The sequence below is a fragment of the Mytilus californianus genome, unplaced genomic scaffold (assembly GCF_021869535.1).
Source record: "Mytilus californianus isolate M0D057914Y unplaced genomic scaffold, xbMytCali1.0.p SCAF_10, whole genome shotgun sequence".
Classification (NCBI taxonomy): Eukaryota; Metazoa; Mollusca; class Bivalvia; order Mytilida; family Mytilidae; genus Mytilus; species Mytilus californianus.
In genome coordinates this window covers 8,006,720-8,029,336 of record NW_026262582.1, presented here as the reverse complement: position 1 = coordinate 8,029,336, position 22,617 = coordinate 8,006,720, and the positions used below count along the sequence as shown (strand labels likewise).

Genomic DNA, 22,617 nt, shown 5'->3' with positions numbered 1-22,617 from the left:
ATTAAGCTTCACAACAATAAGAAAATAAGAGGCTTAAAATCTACTAGTTTTGAAAATAAATTGTCTCAATTTGCTGATGATACTGCTATTATTTTAGATGGATCTGAAGAATCTCTAATGGAAAGCGTGAAAGACCTTAATTATTTTTGGGAAATCTGAGGTTTAAAAATTAACTACAGTAAAACCCAGGTTGTATGGATTGGCAGTATGAAATACAGTCAAAAAGTACTTTGTACTAGCTTAAACTTATCATGGGGTAAAAGTAATTTTTCGTACCTTGGAATAGACTTTGATGTAGATTTATCCAAGATGATACGATTAAATTATGATAAAAAATATTGGAGATTGAATCTCTTTTAAAGCAGTGGTGCAAGAGAAACCTAACTCCAATTGGGCGTATTACAGTGTTAAAACATTGGCATTCCCAAAGCTTATCCATCTGTTTTCATCATTGCCAAATCCGGACTACAGAATCAATCAAAAACTTAATAACTTGTTTTTTAGTTTTGTTTGGCAAAAACCAGTTGGTAAAGTTTAGAGAGAAACATTAGTGAAAGATTATTTGGAAGGGGGTCTAAAACCTTTCATAAATTCACTGAAATCTACATAGGTTTGAAGGTTGATCAATAATAAAAAATTACAGGAAATCCTTGCTTTCCACAGGATTGATTTTGATTTACTAGAAAATACAGGCGTCAAAAACATAGAAAATAGTATGACTGTACAAATCAATTTTGGAAAGATGTTTTGAGTGCCTGGAAAGAAATTATTGCTGTAAATATTGAATACACATGGAAATATTTTTTGAATATGCCTTTATGGTTTAAAGAGAAAATTAAAATAGAAAATGATGTTGTTTTTGTCATATAGCTCTTCAACTGTTTCGGTACTTATACATCCTCGGATTTCAAATGTTTGGCTTTGAGCGTTCCTGATGAAGGTAAATCCAGAAAAGCGCTTCGGACGCATGAAATTATTAAACGTGTTGTTTTCAATTTTTTTGTAAATAATTTATTAAATGAAGCTGGAGAATTTTCTTCCCTGACCAAATTCCAGGAGGTGTATCACATACGTACAGACTTTCTGAAATATTATGGCTTAATAAATTGTGTTACACAGTATTCCCAAAATTTTGTTAAAAATGCTGCATCTCCAATAAAGAATTGTTACCCAAGCATTCCTAACAATATCAAGATTTTTTTAAATATAAACAAGGTTCTAAAGATATGTACTTCATACTGAGAAAAAATCATACTCTACCAACAAATAAAAAGAAAATTATGGAAAAGTTTGGTGTCACTGATGATGAAATGAAACTCATTTATAAACTTCCATTTAAAATTACACCAAATAGTAGAGCACAGTGGTTCCAATATAGGATAAACCACTTAGTTTTGACTACTAATTATTTCCTGGAATAGATAAAACTTCTACATATCCCTCTTTGTACGTTTTGTAATATACAACCAGAAACCATTATACACTTATTGTGGGAATGTGGAGAAGTACAAATTCTGTTGGAAGTTTTTGATACATGGACTTCATCTACAGCACACATAACAATTATAATTGTAAGACTTTTGTATTTGGTATTTTTGATGTTAGAAACTGTATTGTACAAAATAAGATATTACTTTGTATTAAATATCATATCTATTCATGTCGATGATTGGAAAAAGTTCTATCACTACAGGCACTCAAACAAAAGTTAAATGATCTGTACTGTACTGAAAAAACTGTAGCTATTTTTAAACAAAAACAAGAACAGTTTGAGAGAGAATGGAATAACTGGCACTTTCTGTGTTTATACTGAAGAACAATCACACAAATACATGAGCCTTTTGTTTTTTAAATTTGCTAATGAAACCTATAAATCTGGCTCATTTCTTTCCATCCGTCTCGAATCAAGTACCATTTAAATGCAGTGATATATAGAGCAAATCATTGATGACTAATTTTCCTTCTTTTTTTTCTAAAAATTTCAAACTTGTTTTTCGATTTTTTTTTTTTTTAATTTTGACAAATTTTTTTTTTTTTTTTTTTCTTTTAATTTCCTATCCCAATTATTTTTTTCTTCTTCAAAATTTTACTATAGAAATAAAACAAAACATAGACAAGTTAGTTTGCAGCAGAAAACTCAAACTGTTCTTAAGAAAATAGTAATTGTAAGAATTGTTAAAGTTAACTTAATTATAGATATTTGACATTGTATTATCTGCACTGTAAAGAATAATTTATATACCTTTGTATATTATCAGCATTATGCCTTATGTGTTTTGAAAAAATAAAATAAATATAAAAAAAAATCTTGTCTTGGTCTTCAGCGTGGCTGCGGCTGTGGTCATTGTTGGAACAATCTGGACTTTGTTCTTGATTCTGACGATCTGTGCTTCTTTCAAGAGCTTTGATATCATCATATTTTGTGATAAGCTATTTGCTGCTGTTCTCATTTTTTTTTTGGCAAAGATACTACCGTCGGAAGTCCAGTACGTATATATTGTGCGGTCTAAGTACAGATCTGAGAGTACTCGCAGTTACTGACAGCTAGTTCAAAGCTAATAACAACTAATGAAAATAATCATGCATCTAAGACTAAAATATCAATCAGTACACATCCAACATCCTGCCGTCAAGCCGGTAACTGATATAAAATGCGCACGGGAAACTGTTTATAACTTACAGCTACTACACTATATGTTGACAAAATGAAGACCTCTAACCGAACAAGACATCCTTGTCCTCAAAGAAAATGGTATGGATGGATTTTTACAGAATACTGCATATTGGCCGAAAATAAAAAGAATAAAGAAAAAAGACCAAAAAACATTAAGAATAGAAAATAATGTGGTGCAAAATAAAAAAATTATTAATTTTAATACTGATTACAGAAATGAATAATGTACAGAATAAAAAAAATTATCTAATTACAAAAGTCACAACAATGATTTGTTGATAAGTATAAAGCAAATGACATTCGAAACTGAAAGATTATTATCAATATATCAAAATGCACCCTTCCAATCCTTTCAACACATTAGTGTTTCATATGCTAGATGTCAGTACTTATATCTTCGAATCTTGTTTAACATATCTTAGTTAATGTACTTCAAACTTTTGACATTTAATGAGTTTTTTTTAATAAAACTAGACCTTCACAAACTCCTCAAAAAATCACATTGAAAACATTATCATGGACAAGTCGGCTTTTAACAGTTCATTGAACATTTTTCAGATCAGACCAGACCTTTTATGTAATAGTTATCTTTTTTTTTTCATTACAGCAAAATGCTATATTTTGTATATACTTAATTTATATTAGAAATATTTAGTTCATTGATGCACAACCTTGTATTACCAAACTAATAGTTATGTTTGTACAGTTATATGATAACTACTGAACAGATCTTAATTGACTCCAAGGGAATCAATTGTCAAAATATTAATGACTAAAGCAAAAGCAGGGGGTTTGTTTGGATTTGCCTTTTTCTTTTTTTTTTTTTATTTGTTTATGCTTGTTTATTTTATTTCTTTTTCTTTTTAATTTAAAAAATAAGTTTTTTAATTTCATGAAAGTATCATGCCCAAGTCTGTTACCTAGTAGACGCTTGTTAATTGTATCAGCGCTTTAACTTTCGTATTCTGTTTTTACTTTTCAAATATAACGATGTCGAACATCACTGAACACATATTAATTTTTTAAGTGCAAATCTGGTGCTGTAAAATTGGTAATAGTCATGTCTGACTGTGACATGTGATGGAAAATATTCAAATGTGATTTATCATCCGTTTACCTTGTCTTGTAAATTCAGGTTGATACTCTTGTCAAGTAGTATTTGGGCCAATTGTTTTTGTCCGTTCCATGCGGCATGGTGAAGTGCAGATTGATCATCCTGGCGATAGAAATAAATAAAAAGATTAGCAAAACACTAAACTATAAATAAAGCAAGCATTTTATGAAACAAGATTGGACTTTTTCAAGCAACTCAGGCCCTACAGGGTAATTGAAGTAATTAAAAGTCTTGCCAAGTCACACATCTTAACTGAGCTGTTATTTATTGTTTGTTGTTCCGACGTTAACAATGAAAACAGTCAGTAAAATGTAAGCGAAGATATAAATAAACTGTACTAGCCCCCTATTGATCACCAACTTTGTCATGTTTTGATATGAGACTGATAATGTACAAAATGGACATCTGTTGCAGTACAAATGCTACCGTTTGTGCTATTTATGTTGCTATATTGAGAAAACGAAGGCCGTAGAAAGTTTTTAGCTGGAGTAAACATCAATTCATCAAAATCAATTCTGCTTATTTTCCAATTTTGACATGCAATGACACGATATACAACCATTAATTATGATTAAATTGAAAAATTGTAATATACCTCTATTATTTTTAATAATCATAGTAGTGTTAGACATTTTCATATCAGTTAAAAGTCAAATAACAAAAATACGGAACTCCAAGGAAAATTCAAATCGGAAAGTCTCTGTTCAAATGGCAAAATATAATTGTTCAGCAGGCTAATGTTTTTTTCATTTTAAACAATTTTCGTAAATAGAAATAGATTTCGTCTTTTTTTCGTTTTGTGTCATGGCGTTGTCAGTTTTGCATCAATTATACGTTTTAATGTCCTTTTTGGTATCTGCAGCCTCAACGTGTAAATGAATTTTAATCTTAAACGGTCATTTTGATCTTTAAAATTATGGAAACATTCCGAAGAATAAATGATTAAGTTATTCAGTCCTTTAGTCAATTTCAGACTTATCAACTAGGGTATTTTGTACTTTTCAGAAAATTTACTTGAAAGACAACAGTGACCTCTGCTCTACCTACACTAACGTTTTTGGTAGAAAGAATTAAGATAAGCAGACTTGCTGTATACCAGCATATTGAAAATGCGCCATGGTATATTCATCGTTTCATTAACAAAGCATTACTTTTTTAAAAATATTGAAAATTTTGAAACCGGTCTATATAATTTTGGGTCGCTACACAGAATAAAGAAGTCCGGGGGGAAATATCATGTAATCAAATTACACTTTTCATGAAACGTAATATCAAAACATAAGTGAATTCAGCAGACGCGGTTTTTTGCTATCCTGAAGATTTAAATATTTGCCTTTGAAGAGATTTATATGTGACCAATTATAAAAGTCAATTATTTTTTTACTTTTGTATATATCATATAAACAACTTACTTTGTCCTGTAAATTGATATCTATATGATGGTCAATAAGCAGACGTGCTATTTCTGTATTCCCATTATTTGCAGCAAGATGAAGAGCGGACGATCCATCCTTGATACAAAAACACGTTACAGTTATAAATAGTCATAGTATACATATAAATATAAAGACATCAATAGAGGTAAAGGAACTTAGTGTCGGAGCGGAATTGTGTTCCTCTACTCCTATAACTAAGAGTCAATTTTTAACAATTATTCTTAAGCAAGGAAACACATTTTGAAAGGTACTCATGTTCAACTCCATTAATGTGTTTTTCTTTCCTTGATGGTTCTCACGTAAACATCACATATTTTAATATCCATTCTAAAAATCGTTTAAATATAGCAAAACCTCTTTGGCAGATATAAATTACTGCCCAAACTGTAACTATGGTTTAATGATATATAAAGAGACTGTTTTTGGAAGTTGGATTTCCTTAAAAATAAATGATATTTTAGTGATATTTTCATTGCAGCAAAGCAGCCACCAATATGTTGAAATGACGTAAATTTGACACCGAAGTTTTTAATGAAACTGTAATCTTTTGCATCCAAATACTTTGCTTCACTGAGAGTCAAACTAGAAACAATCATGTCACTGCTATATCTCCTCCAAGGTCTTCTTCTAAACATTAGAACATGGTGAAGGTCCGTACTATGTGCTGCCTACATAATGTACACTAATAAAAACAAATCAAATATCGTTTTATTTCAGTTTCAGTGTTTTACAACAAATCTGTCTTATAAGTTATTTGGTTCCCTTACAAAAATTAAAGACCATGTTATTTACCTATGTAACAACAGGAAAACAGCATAGAAAAAAAAACTTTTTGGGGGGATTGTGGAAACATGCGTTGATGTTCGAGATGTATTACAAGCTTTTGTGCTCCTCTTTACTCAATTGATAGTTATGCAATTTATAAAGTGTTGTTTCCATTTTGTTTACAACACACTGGGTCGATGCTGTTTCTGGTGCATTATCCCCGAGGGTATCATTAGGTCAGCAGTCAGTATTTCGGTACTGACATGGTTAAAAACAATCTTTTCTTACATTGTCCGTTTATAAATTCATAAACTATTAAGAAACTAAAGTTTGAACTCCCTCATGCAAAGTAGATCGTAGTTGGATAATACTTTTATTTTAGATCCTATTTGATCGTATAGCTTTTCAACTGTTTCGGTTCTTATACATCCTGGGCTTTCAAATATTCAGCTTTGAGCGTTCCAGATGAAGGAAAATCAAGAAAAACGCTGCAAACGCATACAATTTATAAAGTGCTGTTTTCCTTTTTACAGCATATTCTCGATACCGCTGCTGATAGACTATCATGCCCCGAGGGTATCCTCAGCTCATTAGTTGGTACTTCGTTTCTGACATGATTTCTAACATTTATTTCTTAAATTTCTTAAATTGTCCGTTTATAGATTTATAAACTATTAAGAAACTAAGGTTTCAATTCCCTAAAGCAACGCTGGCTTTAGATGGATTTGGCTTTTATTTCAGGTCCTTGTTACTCAATTGTGTCGGTTATTATACATTTTCGGATTTTAAATATTCTGCTCATTCTCGTTCCGGATGAAGGTTAATATAGAAAAGATCTTTAAACGAATGCAATTAGTAATGTGTTATTTTCATTTGTTACCATACTGGGTCGATAACGCTGCCGATCAACTATCAGTTCCAGAGGAACACAGTAGTCAGTCTTTCGGACCTGACATAACTAATAACAAACTGTTCATAAATTGTCCGTTTATAAATTGATGCAGAAAATACCAAAAGGACAATAGAAATCGTTAGTCATCAAATAAACTATATATACCGAGATGTTTGCGACAGAGGTTAAAAAATTTCTAAAATATTTACCTAAAAAGTAAAGTTTTTAACCAAGATTGAAATGCAGGCTATTATCGACAACTATAAGATCCTACTATGTACTGGTGTTCTTAATACCACATATCCTTGACTAATTCAGTACGTATTTATATCCAGTTATTGTTGGATTATGATTGTTTTATTCTTGATACCAAACATGCAGAAGCCCGACATTACATACTATGACAAAGCTAGGTATATATATATATATATATATTACGCGGGTGCCTTGAATTCGCCACTTTATGTTGATGGTAAGTGCAACTTTGATGAGAGTTAGTCTCTACATTATACACAGCACATACAACTTGGTATGTATGTCTACATGGTCTACGTATGATATCAATCTGCATGTATACCGAACCCCAAGGAAAATTCAAAACGGAAAGTCCCTGAACAAATAGCAAAATCAAAAGCCCAAACACACATCAATCGAATGGAAAACAACTGTCATATTCCAAACTTGGTATTGGGATTTTAGCCTATCAAATACAAAAATGTTGATATTTTTGAACATTGGTCACAAATTGATTTTAAACTAAAGTCATAATTGATATAACAGAGCATCCAGATGTAAGCACAGCAGTAACACTAGTCAGCCCGTTATTGCGTGCGAATGTTGTTGACATGAAAAGAGTTTAAAAAAAGGGCCAAAGTAAGTACGAAGTTGAAGAGCACTGCAAATCAAAATGTCGGAATGTTTCGCTAAATACAGATAGGTAATATATTCCTGGGGTAGAACATCCTTGTTATTTTGACATGTTTGAAAAGTTAAAACAAAAGGATATCAAGTCGTTGATTAATTAAGCAAACGCCTGAATATTGTTTTGACCTGTAGACTACAATGTTTGACACGTAAGAGATTGCCATCGATCATTTATTTTGATAAAGCTTTTAATTTATCATATACCATATCCATCACTTACCTTCGCCTTTAAATTGATTTTAATGCCTTTTTCAATAAGTAGATGTACGATTTCTGTTTTCCCGAACCATGCACCACTGTGAAGTGCGGTCCAACCATGCTGATTAAAGAATTACATGACAATTATAAAATGACAGGATTAGACCAAAACTACGAATCTAAAGACTTGACTTGACTTGAAGTTAAGTTTCCAAAAATTGGAATAAGCGTATTGTCAAGCCGGTAGCCATATGTCGACTATTACAATCTACTTAAATATATTTTGACAAACTAAAAACCTAAAAAAGCAAGACATCCTTAATGAAAGGCAAACATGTATTACAAAAGCCAATATATTGTACTACTGCATTTATGAGTAATTGTCATTCTAAACTCGTTCAAATATGTGTTCAACTATACTATCTACCTACAAGATGACGTAAAGACATGATGTAAACGCTATGAAATGAGAGTTATCCTTTTGTCTATTAAATATTGTTTTATACAATATTTCAAAGTTAGAACCTAAAGTATCTAAACGATAGTATAACAAAATATAGAAAAAAAATATTGACTAGTTTAAACTATCAAACCTTTGAAATAACAAATATTTTAAATCTATATTGAGTAAAATTATCAAAATCTTGCAAATGATGCAATTATGTTATAGATAATGCATATGTTAGGGTTTTTCTTGTCGTATACCATACAGAGATGAGTCAGTCAAATGAAAGACCGATCGTAAGGAGGTCTTTCTTTTTGCATTCCAGACACCATAATATGTGGGTAAGACAAGAAAAACCTGAACATATTTATTATCTGACTTATATACCGTCATAAAATATCATTTTCTGCACAGATTTGCAGAAAATTGTTTCCTCTTTTACCGATCGCATAAATGTGGGAGATTCCTTTCTAATGCATTTATGTTTGTCTACGCCAAACTGCTCAACTATAATGATAAATCAAATTCACTAATCAAGATAAAATCGTAAGTAATTACTGTCCAGTTAAATTAAAATTCCACTGTTATCGCATAGAGCAAGAAAAAAAAATGAAAGTTTCGGTTGATGAAAAATACAATGTACTTTATAGGGGTTATATGTTTTGTACCGAAGAAAAACATATCATTGTTCAATAATGTTAAACAAACTTATTTAAAATAATAGTTTTCTATGTTTTGCCTGGTACTACAATTTTTCTTCAAAAAATAAAAATAAAAATTAGGGTAGAATATAATAGCCCTTCCATTGATATTTAATTATGTTTCTTTTCCCCTGTAGACAATGAGGTAACTTGATAGTGCAAAAGTTCTGGTAATCAAGTTAACTTGGTGTTGAGTTCAGGACAGCACCCATATGCACATTGACTTTTGGATATATTTTCTTTATATGTGTGAAGCACATCTGATTAAAAAATATTTTCCTGTGAAACTATAAGATTTCTGGTGCAAAATATCGGAAATGATTACGTGTAAAATAAAACCTATGATTGTACTTTGTATTTCCCTGGGAAACTTTTCATAAATACCAGTTGAATATGTATAGTTTCCCAGGAAATGTTTTTGTTTTCTATTGAAATTATGAATTTTCGGAAAACGAATATTTTCTTTTTGGCTATTCTTTTTCATAAAAAATAATGCTATATGATATATTCCTTTTTGTATCACTTCTAAATCAATCTAATTGATTGTTCGTGTAATCCTCTGAAATTATACTTGCACTGTTATGATGATTTCAATAAGTCATATTACATCATGTTTAGAAATCTGCGCATCCTTTTACACTGTATGTGGAAAAAAGTCGAATTTCTATTGTTTCCAAAGCAAAACACGTTCAACTTGGAAATCATTCACTTTGTTAACAACAACGACGTATATGAAGCATATTTTTAATATTCTTTTTTTTTCATGCAACAATTTTTAATTTGAATTACAATTGACAATAGTTAAAGTACTTAAATCAGATCTATCTACTAATTTCATCTTGACAAGCTCCAATGCAGACTCATATACCTCCCGAAATCATGTCTAGAAAGAGAGCTTGCCGAGTACGTAAGATACAAAAATGCCACAGTGATGTCCATTATACCTATATTTTTGTTTCTGTAATATGTTACGTAATTGTGGCATCATAAATAAAGACAGCAGTAGCATACCGCTGTTCAATGGTTTTAATTATCGCAAACATAAGCAGTTTCCAACTTATCTTTTAGTAAAGAAAAGAAAATGCGTATTTAAAAAAGTGAAAACAAAGACTTGGAGTATACATTAAATGGCAAATGCCTGTCTGAAAAACTATCGTTCCATCAGGAATTGGTTAAAATATTGGACTTAGGAATTTTGTTTCTCAATAGAAAAAAAATGTTTGAGATTGCCGTGTGACAGATCGCCAATTACAATTTAGTTTTTAGTTTGTTATATTGTTATATACAAATTACCATTTCCTGTAAGTTCATATTAATATCCTTGTCGAAAAGCAAATGGACAATTTTTGTATTTCCTTCTATTGTAGCAATATGTAGTGCGGTCAAACCATCCTAGAAAGAGAAACACATTACAGTTATACAACTAGCATTACCATTTAAAACAATCATTTGCAATCGAAGAGACACGGGACTCATTTTGATTTCGCCTGGTGAATCTTTCTTCTTTTGAGTATAGTGCTCCTCTGTCATCAGAGCATAATATTTCAATTGTCATATCAATAACTGGTAGACATTTATTCTTGTTTTTGTATTATACAAATGAATACTTGTGTATAGTAAGTTCAGTTAATTAAACCTGTTTTACTAATCAAGGTATATTTCAATTATGTACGCCATTATTCACAAGCTGCCCAATTGTGGCGTGATATTGTGAAATGTACAATATATACTATTTGGCACTGTTTTGAACTGTTTCACGCAGACAATGAGGACGCATTACGCGAACGATACGTAATGATGAGACTAGTAAATGTATTGCTGTTATTACCGTTAATTTGATCTTAACATGATCTTAAAAGTCTGAACCTGTAAGTGTCTGCAAGAGTTAATGTAATTTCTAAGACATTTTCTGGTTGTAATTTTAGACTGTTCGAATAATATGCTTTCATTCAATCCCTCCACTGCTCAGTGGCTATTCAATGATTGTTTTGTAGAGGTAGATAACACCTGAATAGATCTTAATCGACTGCAAAAAAATTATCTGAACAATGTTGAAGTTGATAAGAGTGAAAATTGACCGAAAGATTGAACAAGACTTACTACTTTATTGGTCAGCCTGTTGAGAGCTACATGTGTTCAGACTTAAATTTGAAGCTTCAATTCAAAATTTATTGGATTTGTATTCTTACTAAAAACAAATACTCTTTTTATATAATAAATCCATAACACTTTTTAGCGTGCATGTTTCGGGAAGTATAAATAGCTTCAATTCGTATGTTCTGCATCTAACTGTGATATAAGATTAAAATTCAGTCTTCGACCAAAGCTATACAAAAGGGTTAAAACATACTCCGTTTCAATACAAGTGATAGCTACAAACTTGGTTATGAAAACATGGCATACACTGTGCATGTACCGATCCAATGATCTAATTTAGTTTACACAGAATTCTATGCGACTGTTATACAAGTGAGAAGTTTAACTAGCTATAAAACCAGATTTAATGTACCATTTTCTACATAAGGAAATGCCTGTACCAGGTCAGAAATATGACAGATGTTTTCCGTTCGTTTGGTGTGTTTGAGCTTTTGATAAGGGACTTTCCGTTTTGAATTTTCATTGGAGGTCGGTTTTTTTGTTATTTTACTTTTTGCGAAATAGTAAAGTAATGTTTGTTTCTGAATTGCTATGGTTACTGTTATTTTAGGAAGCTGGAATGCTGACACATATCTTTTACTCAATTTCAAAGAAAGAAGCCAATGTATATTGTTGTCTGGAACTTACTATTATGTTAGCTACAAAAAGGAGAACAACGAATTTTTTTCTTACTACAATAACGGTATGGGGTTTATGAAGTACATATTGCATCATATATAATGATTCAATTATAATTAAATTTAACATATACATGACTACTAATTAAAGCCAGTTAGAACTTGCTTATACCTTTATATATATATATATAAATATGTGTTTATCTTCAACTCCAATTTCAATTAGGTGACTTAGTAACATCCGCAAGCAGACATCTCACTAAGAATCTTTGTAGTATCTGTGTATATGTGTGACGTGTTGGGATAGGCCAGTTACAGCTGGCATGCTAATTTGTTAAACAAGGGCTGTTTTTAATATTGCACTTTAAATGTATATTGTGAACATTTCGATTCAACAAATATGTTTACGTCAGTTGAAACGATGATTGTGTAGTTTTATGTGATTGGACGTTTTTTTTGTCATACAATGACATATCATTACATCAATGAATAAAGCAAAACAGGGAATTTGTGTCGTTTCGTTTTTTGTTCTCGTTTTGTGTGGGGAGTTAAAATTTCAGACATAAGTTTTAAATTCATGCATAGTTCTGTTTCTTTGTCCGTTTCTTGTTAGTTTTTTCAGCACTTCCACGTTTGTATTATGTTTTTTAATTTTCATATATTTTGGTGTTGTGTATTATTGAAGTAATATTTATGTTCGAAATGCAAATCTGGTGCAGTAAAACTGATATTTGTCAATGTGATTATCATTCATTTACCTTGTTCTGTAAATTGAGATTCATACCCGTGCCGCAAATCAACAAATTTGCAATTTTTGTATCTCCGTATTTTGTAGCAGCATGTAGTGCGGTCAAACCATCCTAGATTGAGAAACACAATGCAGTTATAAAATCACCAATACTATCCAAACAAAAGGGGTTATTAAAATAATTTAAACAAAAATAAGTAAAATGGGACACACTACGCTTTCGCCTAGTGAATCTTTTCTTTCTAGAATGAAATATACTTTTACCATAAAATATATCCAGTTTTCGAAAAGCAAATTAGATAAATTGGTATTTGTCGTGTCAGATTTTGACATGTGATTGAATTTTTTTTTTATGTGATTAGTCATCAGTTTACCTTGTCCTGTAAATTGAGATCAATGCCACCTTCAATTAGTAATTTGACGATTTCTGTTTTCCTGTTCAATGTAGCTTGGTGAAGTGCAGATTTTCCATCCTGAAGAGAAGATCGCATAATAATGTTAACATGGCATTGCATCATAAATGGGAACTGGCGTTATCAAAGAAAGAAAACAACTTACTTAGGGTCGCACTGAGCGTGTATTCAACACAATAAAAACACATGAGAGATACTAGGCTTATACTTTTGTACGCTAGACACGCGTTTCGTCTATAAAAGAATCATGAGTGACGCTTGAATCGAAAACAATATTAGGCAAAATAAAAAACCAGGTTGAAGAGCGTTGAGGTAAAAAAAAGTCCGAAAGATTTTGCCAAAGATGATAAAGGTCATCTATGACTGGGACGGAAATTCATTATTTCGAACTATTGAACGTTGTGTAAACAGTTAATTTATTAATACTATTTTATTAATGAAAAGTGATGTCAACACAAAAGTGCTGACTACTGAGCTGGTGGTAACCGTAATATTTGTACTTACTGCACTTATGTATTTTAATATTATTAACAGAAAGCAATCAGCCATCGATATCATAACATGTATACCTTAAAATATCATCATTTTCTTTTTTTCTCGCGGAACTTAGTGTAACATCAAAAAGTCTGTTTTACACAAAAGTAAACGACAACAAAGCAGTATAACAATGATAAAAATCCACACATATGCAACAATGAATATGCTAAATATTTATTAAAATATGAAATAGAACATTAATGTTGTTGTGTCGCAAAAGAGATGTACGGTCAGTTTTTAGACTGTAACGATACTTAATGTATTTATGATTTTGCTTAGTTTCTTCTGTTACATATGTTAACATCGGACTCGGACTTCTTTTAAACTGAGTTTTACTGTGCGTATTGCTGTTTGTTTGTTTATTCCACATTGGCTTAAGGTACAGTTGGGGGGTTGAGATATACAAAAAAATAAGTTTAACCCCGCCGCATTTATGCGATTCTCCAAATTTAGGAACGTCTAGCCTTTGTTTATCCGGTGTTTTTTTTTTAAATTCTAGGTCATTTATATTTTTCGGAGTTAAGTGTCGGGTCCATTTTTCTGAATTAGTATACATTTTTGTAAAGAGGCCAGCAGAAGCCCGCTTCCGATTGCGGGATTTTCCCGTTGCATTGAAGACCCATTGGTGGCCTTGGGCTGTTTTCTGCTCTTTGGTCGGGTTGTTGTCTCTTTGACACATTCCCTGTGTCCATTCTCAGTTCTATTTATCTTTGAATTTAAAAATCAAACGTATAACACTTCGTAAGTTTTAGACACAGATTGTTGTAGAAACGATACATTCTTCTTGTCCTAGGTTTTGACATTACCAAAGGAGATCAATCAACACAATTGTTTTCACCTTGAGAAATACAATGGGTGCCAAACGTAGAGCTTACCCTACCAGTCACAACTAAAGAATGGTGAAATGATAAATTTTTGTTTGAATTTGTATGTGTTTTGTCTTACCATTCTAAAATAATGTACAATGTTTGACTTTGTCTCAACATATTCTTAAATTCTTAATTATTCTTAAATTTCATTCTAAATTCTAAATTTGTCAAAACAGATTCTTCACATTCTGAATTTGTTCTATCAGATTCGTTTCATTCAAATTTTGTCCCAACATTTTTTCAACATTCTGGGTTTTTCTTAACAAATTCGTTACATTGAAAAAAAAGTCTTTTTGAAAACACTAGACTTTTGTCATAACGCAAATGCTTTTAATTATCATATCAAATTTTCGAAATGCAAATCTGGTGCAATAAAATTAGTATTTGTCAGTCAGACTTTGACATATTTGGTCAATGTGGTTTATCATTCGTTTACCTTGTCCTGTAAATTGCGATTAATATCACTTTCAATTAGTAATTTAATGATTGTTGTTTTCTTGTTCGATGTAGCAGAGTGAAGTGCAGATTCTCCATCCTGAATAGAACATGAGAAGACCACATAATAATGTTAACATAGCATTGAATGATCAAAATAATTAAAACAACTTACTTAGTGTCGCAATAAGACATTTTTATTCTTTTTTAATTCACGCATGTATTTTGATATACAATATAATAAACAAAAAGCATCAGCAATCCATTTTATAAATTTAAATGCATCATATATTTAAAGTGACGAAACAACTACGTGATTTGCTTTAGAATGGCATACGTAAATAACGTATACAGTACTGTTTGATATGACCTTGCTTGATCGGTGGCTGATCGGTGATGAAAAATTGACTGGTCTTTGAATGATAGATGATCGGTACAATAAAGCTTATTTGACTTCTCTGACGGATTATTTGTAACAGTTACCGTGACATCAGCGATCGATCAGTCAATAAATCAGATGCATGGATCGGATGTATACATATATAATTGAAATACGTATGTGAAACGAACCCCGCTTTATTACATAGGATAAACGCGGACCGCGACGAAGACACATTTACCCCATAATTTTTATTCAGCAAATTGCAATGTGATATAAAACAAATAATCATTTAAAAGCGACAAATTGTTATCATTTGAAATCAGTTTCCTCTTTAGCAAATATGCATTTAAATGCTATCAAATGAGTTCGTTTTCCTAGAATGTAAATAATTTAGGAGTAAAGATACTTAAAGTTTTGTTTGTGTTGAATAATAGTGGAATTTCTTCTTCAGTTTAACGGAAATGATATACCGTCATCGTTTTAACATTCTTTTAAAATGCCCGTATTTCTTCTTTTTATAAATTTAATGCACCGTTACCTGTAATCAGTCATTTGCAATGCCTCTTGGTGATGCATTTGTTTTTCAAATATAAATAATATCAGAAAAGAAGATACTTAAACATTGTTTGTGTTGATGACATGTTCAATTATTTCTTAATTTTAATGAAATTATGGACAGCCATTGTTTTTAAGTACTGTTTGTACATTAACAATGGTTGCTTTTCATTATTTAATGAATATCAGATGAACGTTACTACATTTTTTTTAAGTATTCATTATTTGGTTAAGAATGCCCATATTTCGTCGTTTTATTTAAATTCATGTACCCTTTTTTAGTTGTAATGTAGTACATAAATGGGACCTTTTGTTCTCTCGTTTGAACTGTTTTAATTTTCGTCATGTCAAGGCTTAGTGATATTTGAGACATAAACAACTAGTATTGTATTACATTTGATATATATTAATCATAATTGTTTTTTAAATTAGATAATTTATCATATATTGTATGAATGAACAAAATAACACAACGTTATATAAAGAAACATATCGCACCTGTATGGTATTGAAAAAAATATGTGTTTGATTGAAACAGAAAGCAAATTGTTAGCCCTCCGCCCATGAAGGGACCTTTTGTTCTCTCGTTTGAACTGTTTTAATTTTCGTCATGTCAAGGCTTAGTGATATTTGAGACATAAACAACTAGTATTGTATTACATTTGATATATATTAATCATAATTGTTTTTTAAATTAGATAATTTATCATATATTGTATGAATGAACAAAATAACACAACGTTATATAAAGAAACATATCGCACCTGTATGGTATTGAAAAAAAAATATGTGTTTGATTGAAACAGAAAGCAAATTGTTAGCCCTCCGCCCATGAAACACATTTCCACATCCCTCTCAACCCCGAAAAAGGCTGGTCGTAAAAACACAGTACTTTTCATTTGTATCATACTGGTGGTAGTATCACACAAAGATGACAGTTCTTATATTATTCATATTTTATACAAAATAACTCTTAAAGAGGCTTTTATTACTTGATTTATTTCACTTGACTGGGCGGGATTTAACCGGTTCGCTTATCATAAACCAGTCCATCTATAGACAGGTGTGTTTGGATAAATTCATCAATGAAGTGTCAAGTTATGGTCATTGATCCAGTTAAAATATGTAAACACTATAGTGAGACACAGCAGTTGGAATTCTTGTGTATAAGCATGTAAAAAAAATTGGAATTTGTGGGTATGCAGGTGTAACTATGATGACTGCAGTTACAAAATATGCATATGTCGTTACTCTATAACTTTTGATATACTTTTTTTCTTCCTTTCTTCCAAATGATTTTTTGGGGGGAGGGGGGCACTGGGATAAGTTGCAAATGGTACTTCGACCTTATTGATTTCCTTTGTTTTATAAACTTATAAATATTTAACTATTTTATTCATGCCATATCATACACTCGGTTCTTTTGAATATACGTTTGCTGACACTGATGGTGATTAGAAATCAGTAATAATATATTATAACGTGAATCATCCTTATCACACACATCTTCAAATAGACTGTACTTATGCAAATTAAAATGTAACCTCCGCCCGATCAGTTGAAAAATCATTGGTAATAGAATAACAAATTGCAAATAATGGTACATAGATTTTGATAAAAGAAGAAGGCATTGTTAAACAATGCAAAACACACTGTAAGTATCTTTTCTATTATATTCATCACATTTTATGATAAAATCCTACTGATACAGATGTACCAAAAGTACTACGAAAAAATGATGACTGTCTTCATCATCACAAACAAAAGTTTAAATGTCTTTACTCTTATACTATTCTCATTTTATAAAAATGTTTATTAAAATGCATGATCGCCAGTGAGTGTAAAAGCAAACACTTCCACTAAATTTGATATTCCTGACTTGAGATATAGAATGTGGTGGGGTTCAGCTTGTTTTAAGAGCACTCAACATGCTCACTAATCTGAGAAAGTCGTGTAACTGCACAACATATGTACACATTATATAATCCAGGTGAAAAGGACAACTACATTACAAACTAAAGAAGGAAATAAAATAGAAAGCAACCACTTCCACTAAATTGCATATTCCTGCCTCGAGGCTGGCACATACAGAATGTGGTGGGGTTTAGCTTGTTTTACGAGCGCTTAATATTTTACTAATCTGAGAACGTGTTGTACATATACAACATATTTACACCTTATAAAATTCAGGTGAAAAGGACTACTACATTACAAACTAAAAAAAGGAAATATAATAAAAATCAACCACTTCCACTAAATTGCATATTCCTGACTGGAGATAGGCACACAAGTGGTGGGATTCAGCTTGTTTCACGAGCGCTCAACATTTACACAAATCTGGGAAAGTGGTGTAAATGCACAACATATGTACACACAATACAATTCAGGTAACATTTAATTAAAACTGCAGTTTTTGTAGCAAATTTTGGACATCAGCGTACTCGACTGATTTTTTCCGCTAGGAAATACGTTAAGAGATTTTAATATATGAGTCGCCGTTCCAACTGATAGTGCCTGCATGCAACCAAGACATGTTAAGATATTTTTAAAAAAGGAGCCAAATTAAGACTAGATCAGGCACGTGGAAAGCGAATCATACCAAAGATCAAACATACTGTTAAAATTGTGTAAGATTGTGCTCAGCCGAGTTAACATTTCCAATATACTGACGGACTTTAGAAACGCAACACCTAAATAGATTAGACGTTATTAAATTAAATAAATGATACATTATACAAATTCATGGTACATACGAATATGTAATCAATCTTTCAACGTTACAGACTCAATTTACTGTCAATCGAGAAACCAATGACGTAATGTTCCGCGTTTAAGTACTGTGGTACACACTAACAGTCTGGTTTTCAATCTTTAGTATCATGTATGGCCACCGTTGTTCCGTAGGACAGCTTTTTATCTTGATTGCATTGATTGACAAAGGCTTCTGACTGGTGTGCGTGGAATGTTTTGCCATTCCTGTTGTAATGCGAGACCAAGTTCATCCGGGGTAGTCGGCGGATTCGGACGAGAACGCACGCGTCTGCCCAACTCATCCCACATGTGTTTCGATGGGATTTAAGTATGGAGAAAAAGCAGGCTATTCAAGCACATCTACTCCATCAAAATTCATATAGTTTTGAGTCAATCCAGCGGTGTGCGCACGTGCATTATCATGCTGGAACGTCAATTGATTTATGTGGCCATGCCGTCGTATCTCTGGCATTACAACTGGCTGCAAAATTCATCAATGTAGCGTCTAGCTGTTAATGTGCCATTGACAATAACCAACTGTATTCGAAAACTGGTGTTAATAGCGCCCTATACCATTACACCTTCGCCACCAAATCTGTCTCGTTGAAGTACACAGTTACCGGCGTATCGTTCATTTTCTCTTCTGTATATTCCCGTCTTACCGTCCGCAAAATTGACATTAAACCGTGATTCATTGGAAAACACAACGCGATTCCAGTTTTGCCTCTGCTGCAGTTGTTGCCTGACCCATTGTTGTCGATTTCGTCTATGACGCGGAGTCAAAATCAGTCCTTTATTTGGTCTCCTACAGTGAATTTGACGACGTTTCAGTAAACGGGACACAGTTTTAGCATTAATAGCTCTGCCATGGCGTCCAATTTTTTGGTTTGCAGTTGACTTCGCCGTCATGAATCGATTCCGCAAATGGCGCAGTCTGATGTCATTTCGTTGATGCGGCGTCATTACTTGTGGTTGGACGGGTGTAGGACGATATTTTACTGCTCCTGTTAATCTGTAGCGTTGAAATAAACGACTTATTGTTGAGCTGCTAACATTAAAATGTCTTGAAACAGCACGTTGACTCATTCCTGTCTGTAACATTCCGATGGTTTGATTGCGATTTTTATCACTGAGTCGCGGCATTTCGAAATCCAAAAAAGTTCAATTGGTTAAAGGAAGGGAAATAATGTAACACATATTTTAGACAAGAAAAAACCGGTATAAAATTTATTCAGCTGCCCGAAATCCCGCGTCACATATTCATGCTCCCCTCGTCCCGTAGTTACCTGAACTCCACAGGTAAGGCAATGATTGATTTTTAGTAACCAGATAGATGTACGACGAGCGTAAATGACAAAAAAAATATTTTTTTTACCATTGTCGAAGAAAATTTAGAAAAATAGTGTTGCGTTTCTAAATTCGGTCAGTGTAAAAAATGAAGCTATATATGCGAAATTAGTGAAATCTACAAATAGAATATATAATTCTAATACGTAAGAATAATACCTAATTTAGATTATTGTTATAAAATTTTGCGTCGTTTGAGGTCTTTTGATCCTAAGTTTAACTCCAAAATTTGAGCAAGTAAATTATTATTATGAGTTCAAATTTTACATTTTACATCTCGTTTTCTTTTGTCATAAACTATATTTTTAATTCTTTAGATTGAATGTTCTAAGGTGACTTGGCTGCGAACTTTAACATTTTAGTTTGATATTTCAATAACGTTATTTGAGTAGACCATATTGAAGGCAAAGATGAACGTTGAAACAAAACACAAACACGTGCACAATATAAACATCAAAGGGTGTATATAAAGCTAAATAAGAATATCAAAGCTCTGTCATTTTCGTTTCTGTTTTCTTTTAATTTATTTGGATGTACAGCATAAACACTTAAAAGAAATAACTGTTACTGATCGGAAACATTTTTTCATTTCCGTAGTTTACGACAGGAAACAAATTAGAAAATTATTGCACGTATCTTGCTCTCCCTACATGATAGACCAAGCGTACGGACATTTCGCGAACGACCTTTGGAAACAATATAGTTCTTGCAATGCATTAATTGATGTCATCTATCCATACTAGATTTTATTTCACTTTCTTACAGTACACCTGGTGTATTTGCATGTAGTTCGTTTCTCGCTTCAGATGTATTGTTGGCGTAGTTGTGTAAATATAAAAAAAGAAGATGTAGTATGATTGCCAATGAGACAACTCTCCACAAGAGACCAAAATGACACAGAAATTAACAACCATAGGTCACCGTACGGCCTTCAACAATGAGCAAAGTCCATACCGCATAGTCAGCTATAAAAGACCCCGAAATGACAAATGTAAAACAATTCAAACGAGAAAACTAACGGCCTCATTTATGTACAAAATTATGAATGAAAAACAAATATGTAACACAGCAACAAACGACAACCACTGAAATACAGGCTCCTGACTTGGGACAGGCACATACAGAATGTGGCGGGGTTAAACATGTTAGCGGGCATGTTAAACATGTTAAAGTATATTTCACATTCAAACTGAACTGTACGCTCATTTAAATACATATATACAATATTAGGAAAGAGCCGTTTAAAGTTTCGTGCCAAACACTAACAAAGTTTATATATATTTATGACATTGCTCTCATTTTGTTTTCATACTGCGGTCTCTGGCTATATTTATAGCTATTGTAATTGTAAAACATAACATTAGTTTCCCTCCCTACATGAACGTCTAATTGGGAATAACATGGACGTAATATATGATTTGAATTGTGAAGAAAAAAATCCCTTTGTTAATATTTAAAGGCAATAAATTCATCAGGAAGTGTTAAAGTTAATAGGATAATTTATTCTTAAAGTTCAGTTAAACAACTAATACACAATATCGAATAAATGAAAATATTATAACTGAAAGCAAATTTCTTTAGGGGACTACACTGTGCAACAACCAACGTATCAATCGCATGACCGGACAATCATTATTATAAAAAAGTAGCTTGTTTCTTTATGTATCGGCATATACCAAACATGCACAGAGATAGGTCTTTGTTTTCATCGACGTTTTAAAAGCCGAAATAAAAAAAAAAATTTGAAAACATCCGTACCAATTTCAATAATAACAGATCACACTAAACCTTAAGTCTCGAACACAGAATCAAAATATGAAAATATGAAGATGTGCCGGATCTGTTTGCCAATAAGCAAACTGTCCGCCAGACCAAATAACCAGATGTAAGCAACACCGTACGGTATTAAATAATTAGCACAGCATATGTAATAATTCAAACGAGGAAAAAAACGTACTTCAGTTTCATCGGGAGAAAAAAAATGGATTAAGAAATGTTCTAGCTGTTATCAAATAGTCCGTTTCTATGTATGTTCGCGTTTGTTTTTGTTGCAGTTCAGTGTTTATGTTGTTCCATTGTTTTCCTCTTAAAGTTGATGTGTTTCCCTCGGTTTTAGTTTGTAACCCAGATTTGTTTTCGCTTAATCGATTTATGACTATTGAACAGCGGTATACTACTGTTGCCTTTCTATATGCCTTAGAGTAAACTCCCATTTATACTTAAACATCGAGAGAGTTTGTTGAAAAATAAAGTTTTATGACAGAAAAAAGACACTGTTTTATCCAATTAACTAACCCAGCACTGTGTTTATAAGCTTTACGCTAAACTGATCACACTTCTTTTGTTATAAGAAGTGTACCTACGTATCGCTTCGCTCGTTGGCATCTGAAAAAGACTCTCTCCAACAAGTTCGCGTTCGGATGTTGTCAAATACCCGTCAATGCGATCGTGTTTAAGACGAAGAACACGCGCTCGTCGTTAGCAAGTCCGTCATAAATGAGTACTGTAAAAGAGACGAGCCACCTGTAGCACTTAATAAGGAAAAAGACAAATGTATAACGAAGTCTTGACCGTAGAATTATGTTATGTACAAACAGGACAATATCGACTTCTGCTTATTCTACATCATGATATGTGACGTACATGTTACATTATAG

The 22,617-nt window shown here is 32.1% G+C and overlaps 1 protein-coding gene across 1 annotated transcript in view; it reads right to left on the bottom strand.

The window, feature by feature from the left end:
* Window positions 1–399: 399 nt before the first annotated feature.
* Window positions 400–22,617, bottom strand: part of LOC127718661 (ankyrin-3-like) — a 55,773-nt gene continuing 33,555 nt past the window's right edge. The window contains exons 9-15 of the mRNA XM_052224712.1: window positions 14,927–15,025; window positions 13,046–13,144; window positions 12,682–12,783; window positions 10,443–10,541; window positions 8,026–8,124; window positions 5,201–5,299; window positions 400–465 (exon numbers count right to left, since the gene is read on the bottom strand). Coding sequence (XP_052080672.1) covers window positions 400–465; window positions 5,201–5,299; window positions 8,026–8,124; window positions 10,443–10,541; window positions 12,682–12,783; window positions 13,046–13,144; window positions 14,927–15,025 — 663 coding nt within the window. The remainder of the gene's footprint in view (window positions 466–5,200; window positions 5,300–8,025; window positions 8,125–10,442; window positions 10,542–12,681; window positions 12,784–13,045; window positions 13,145–14,926; window positions 15,026–22,617) is intronic.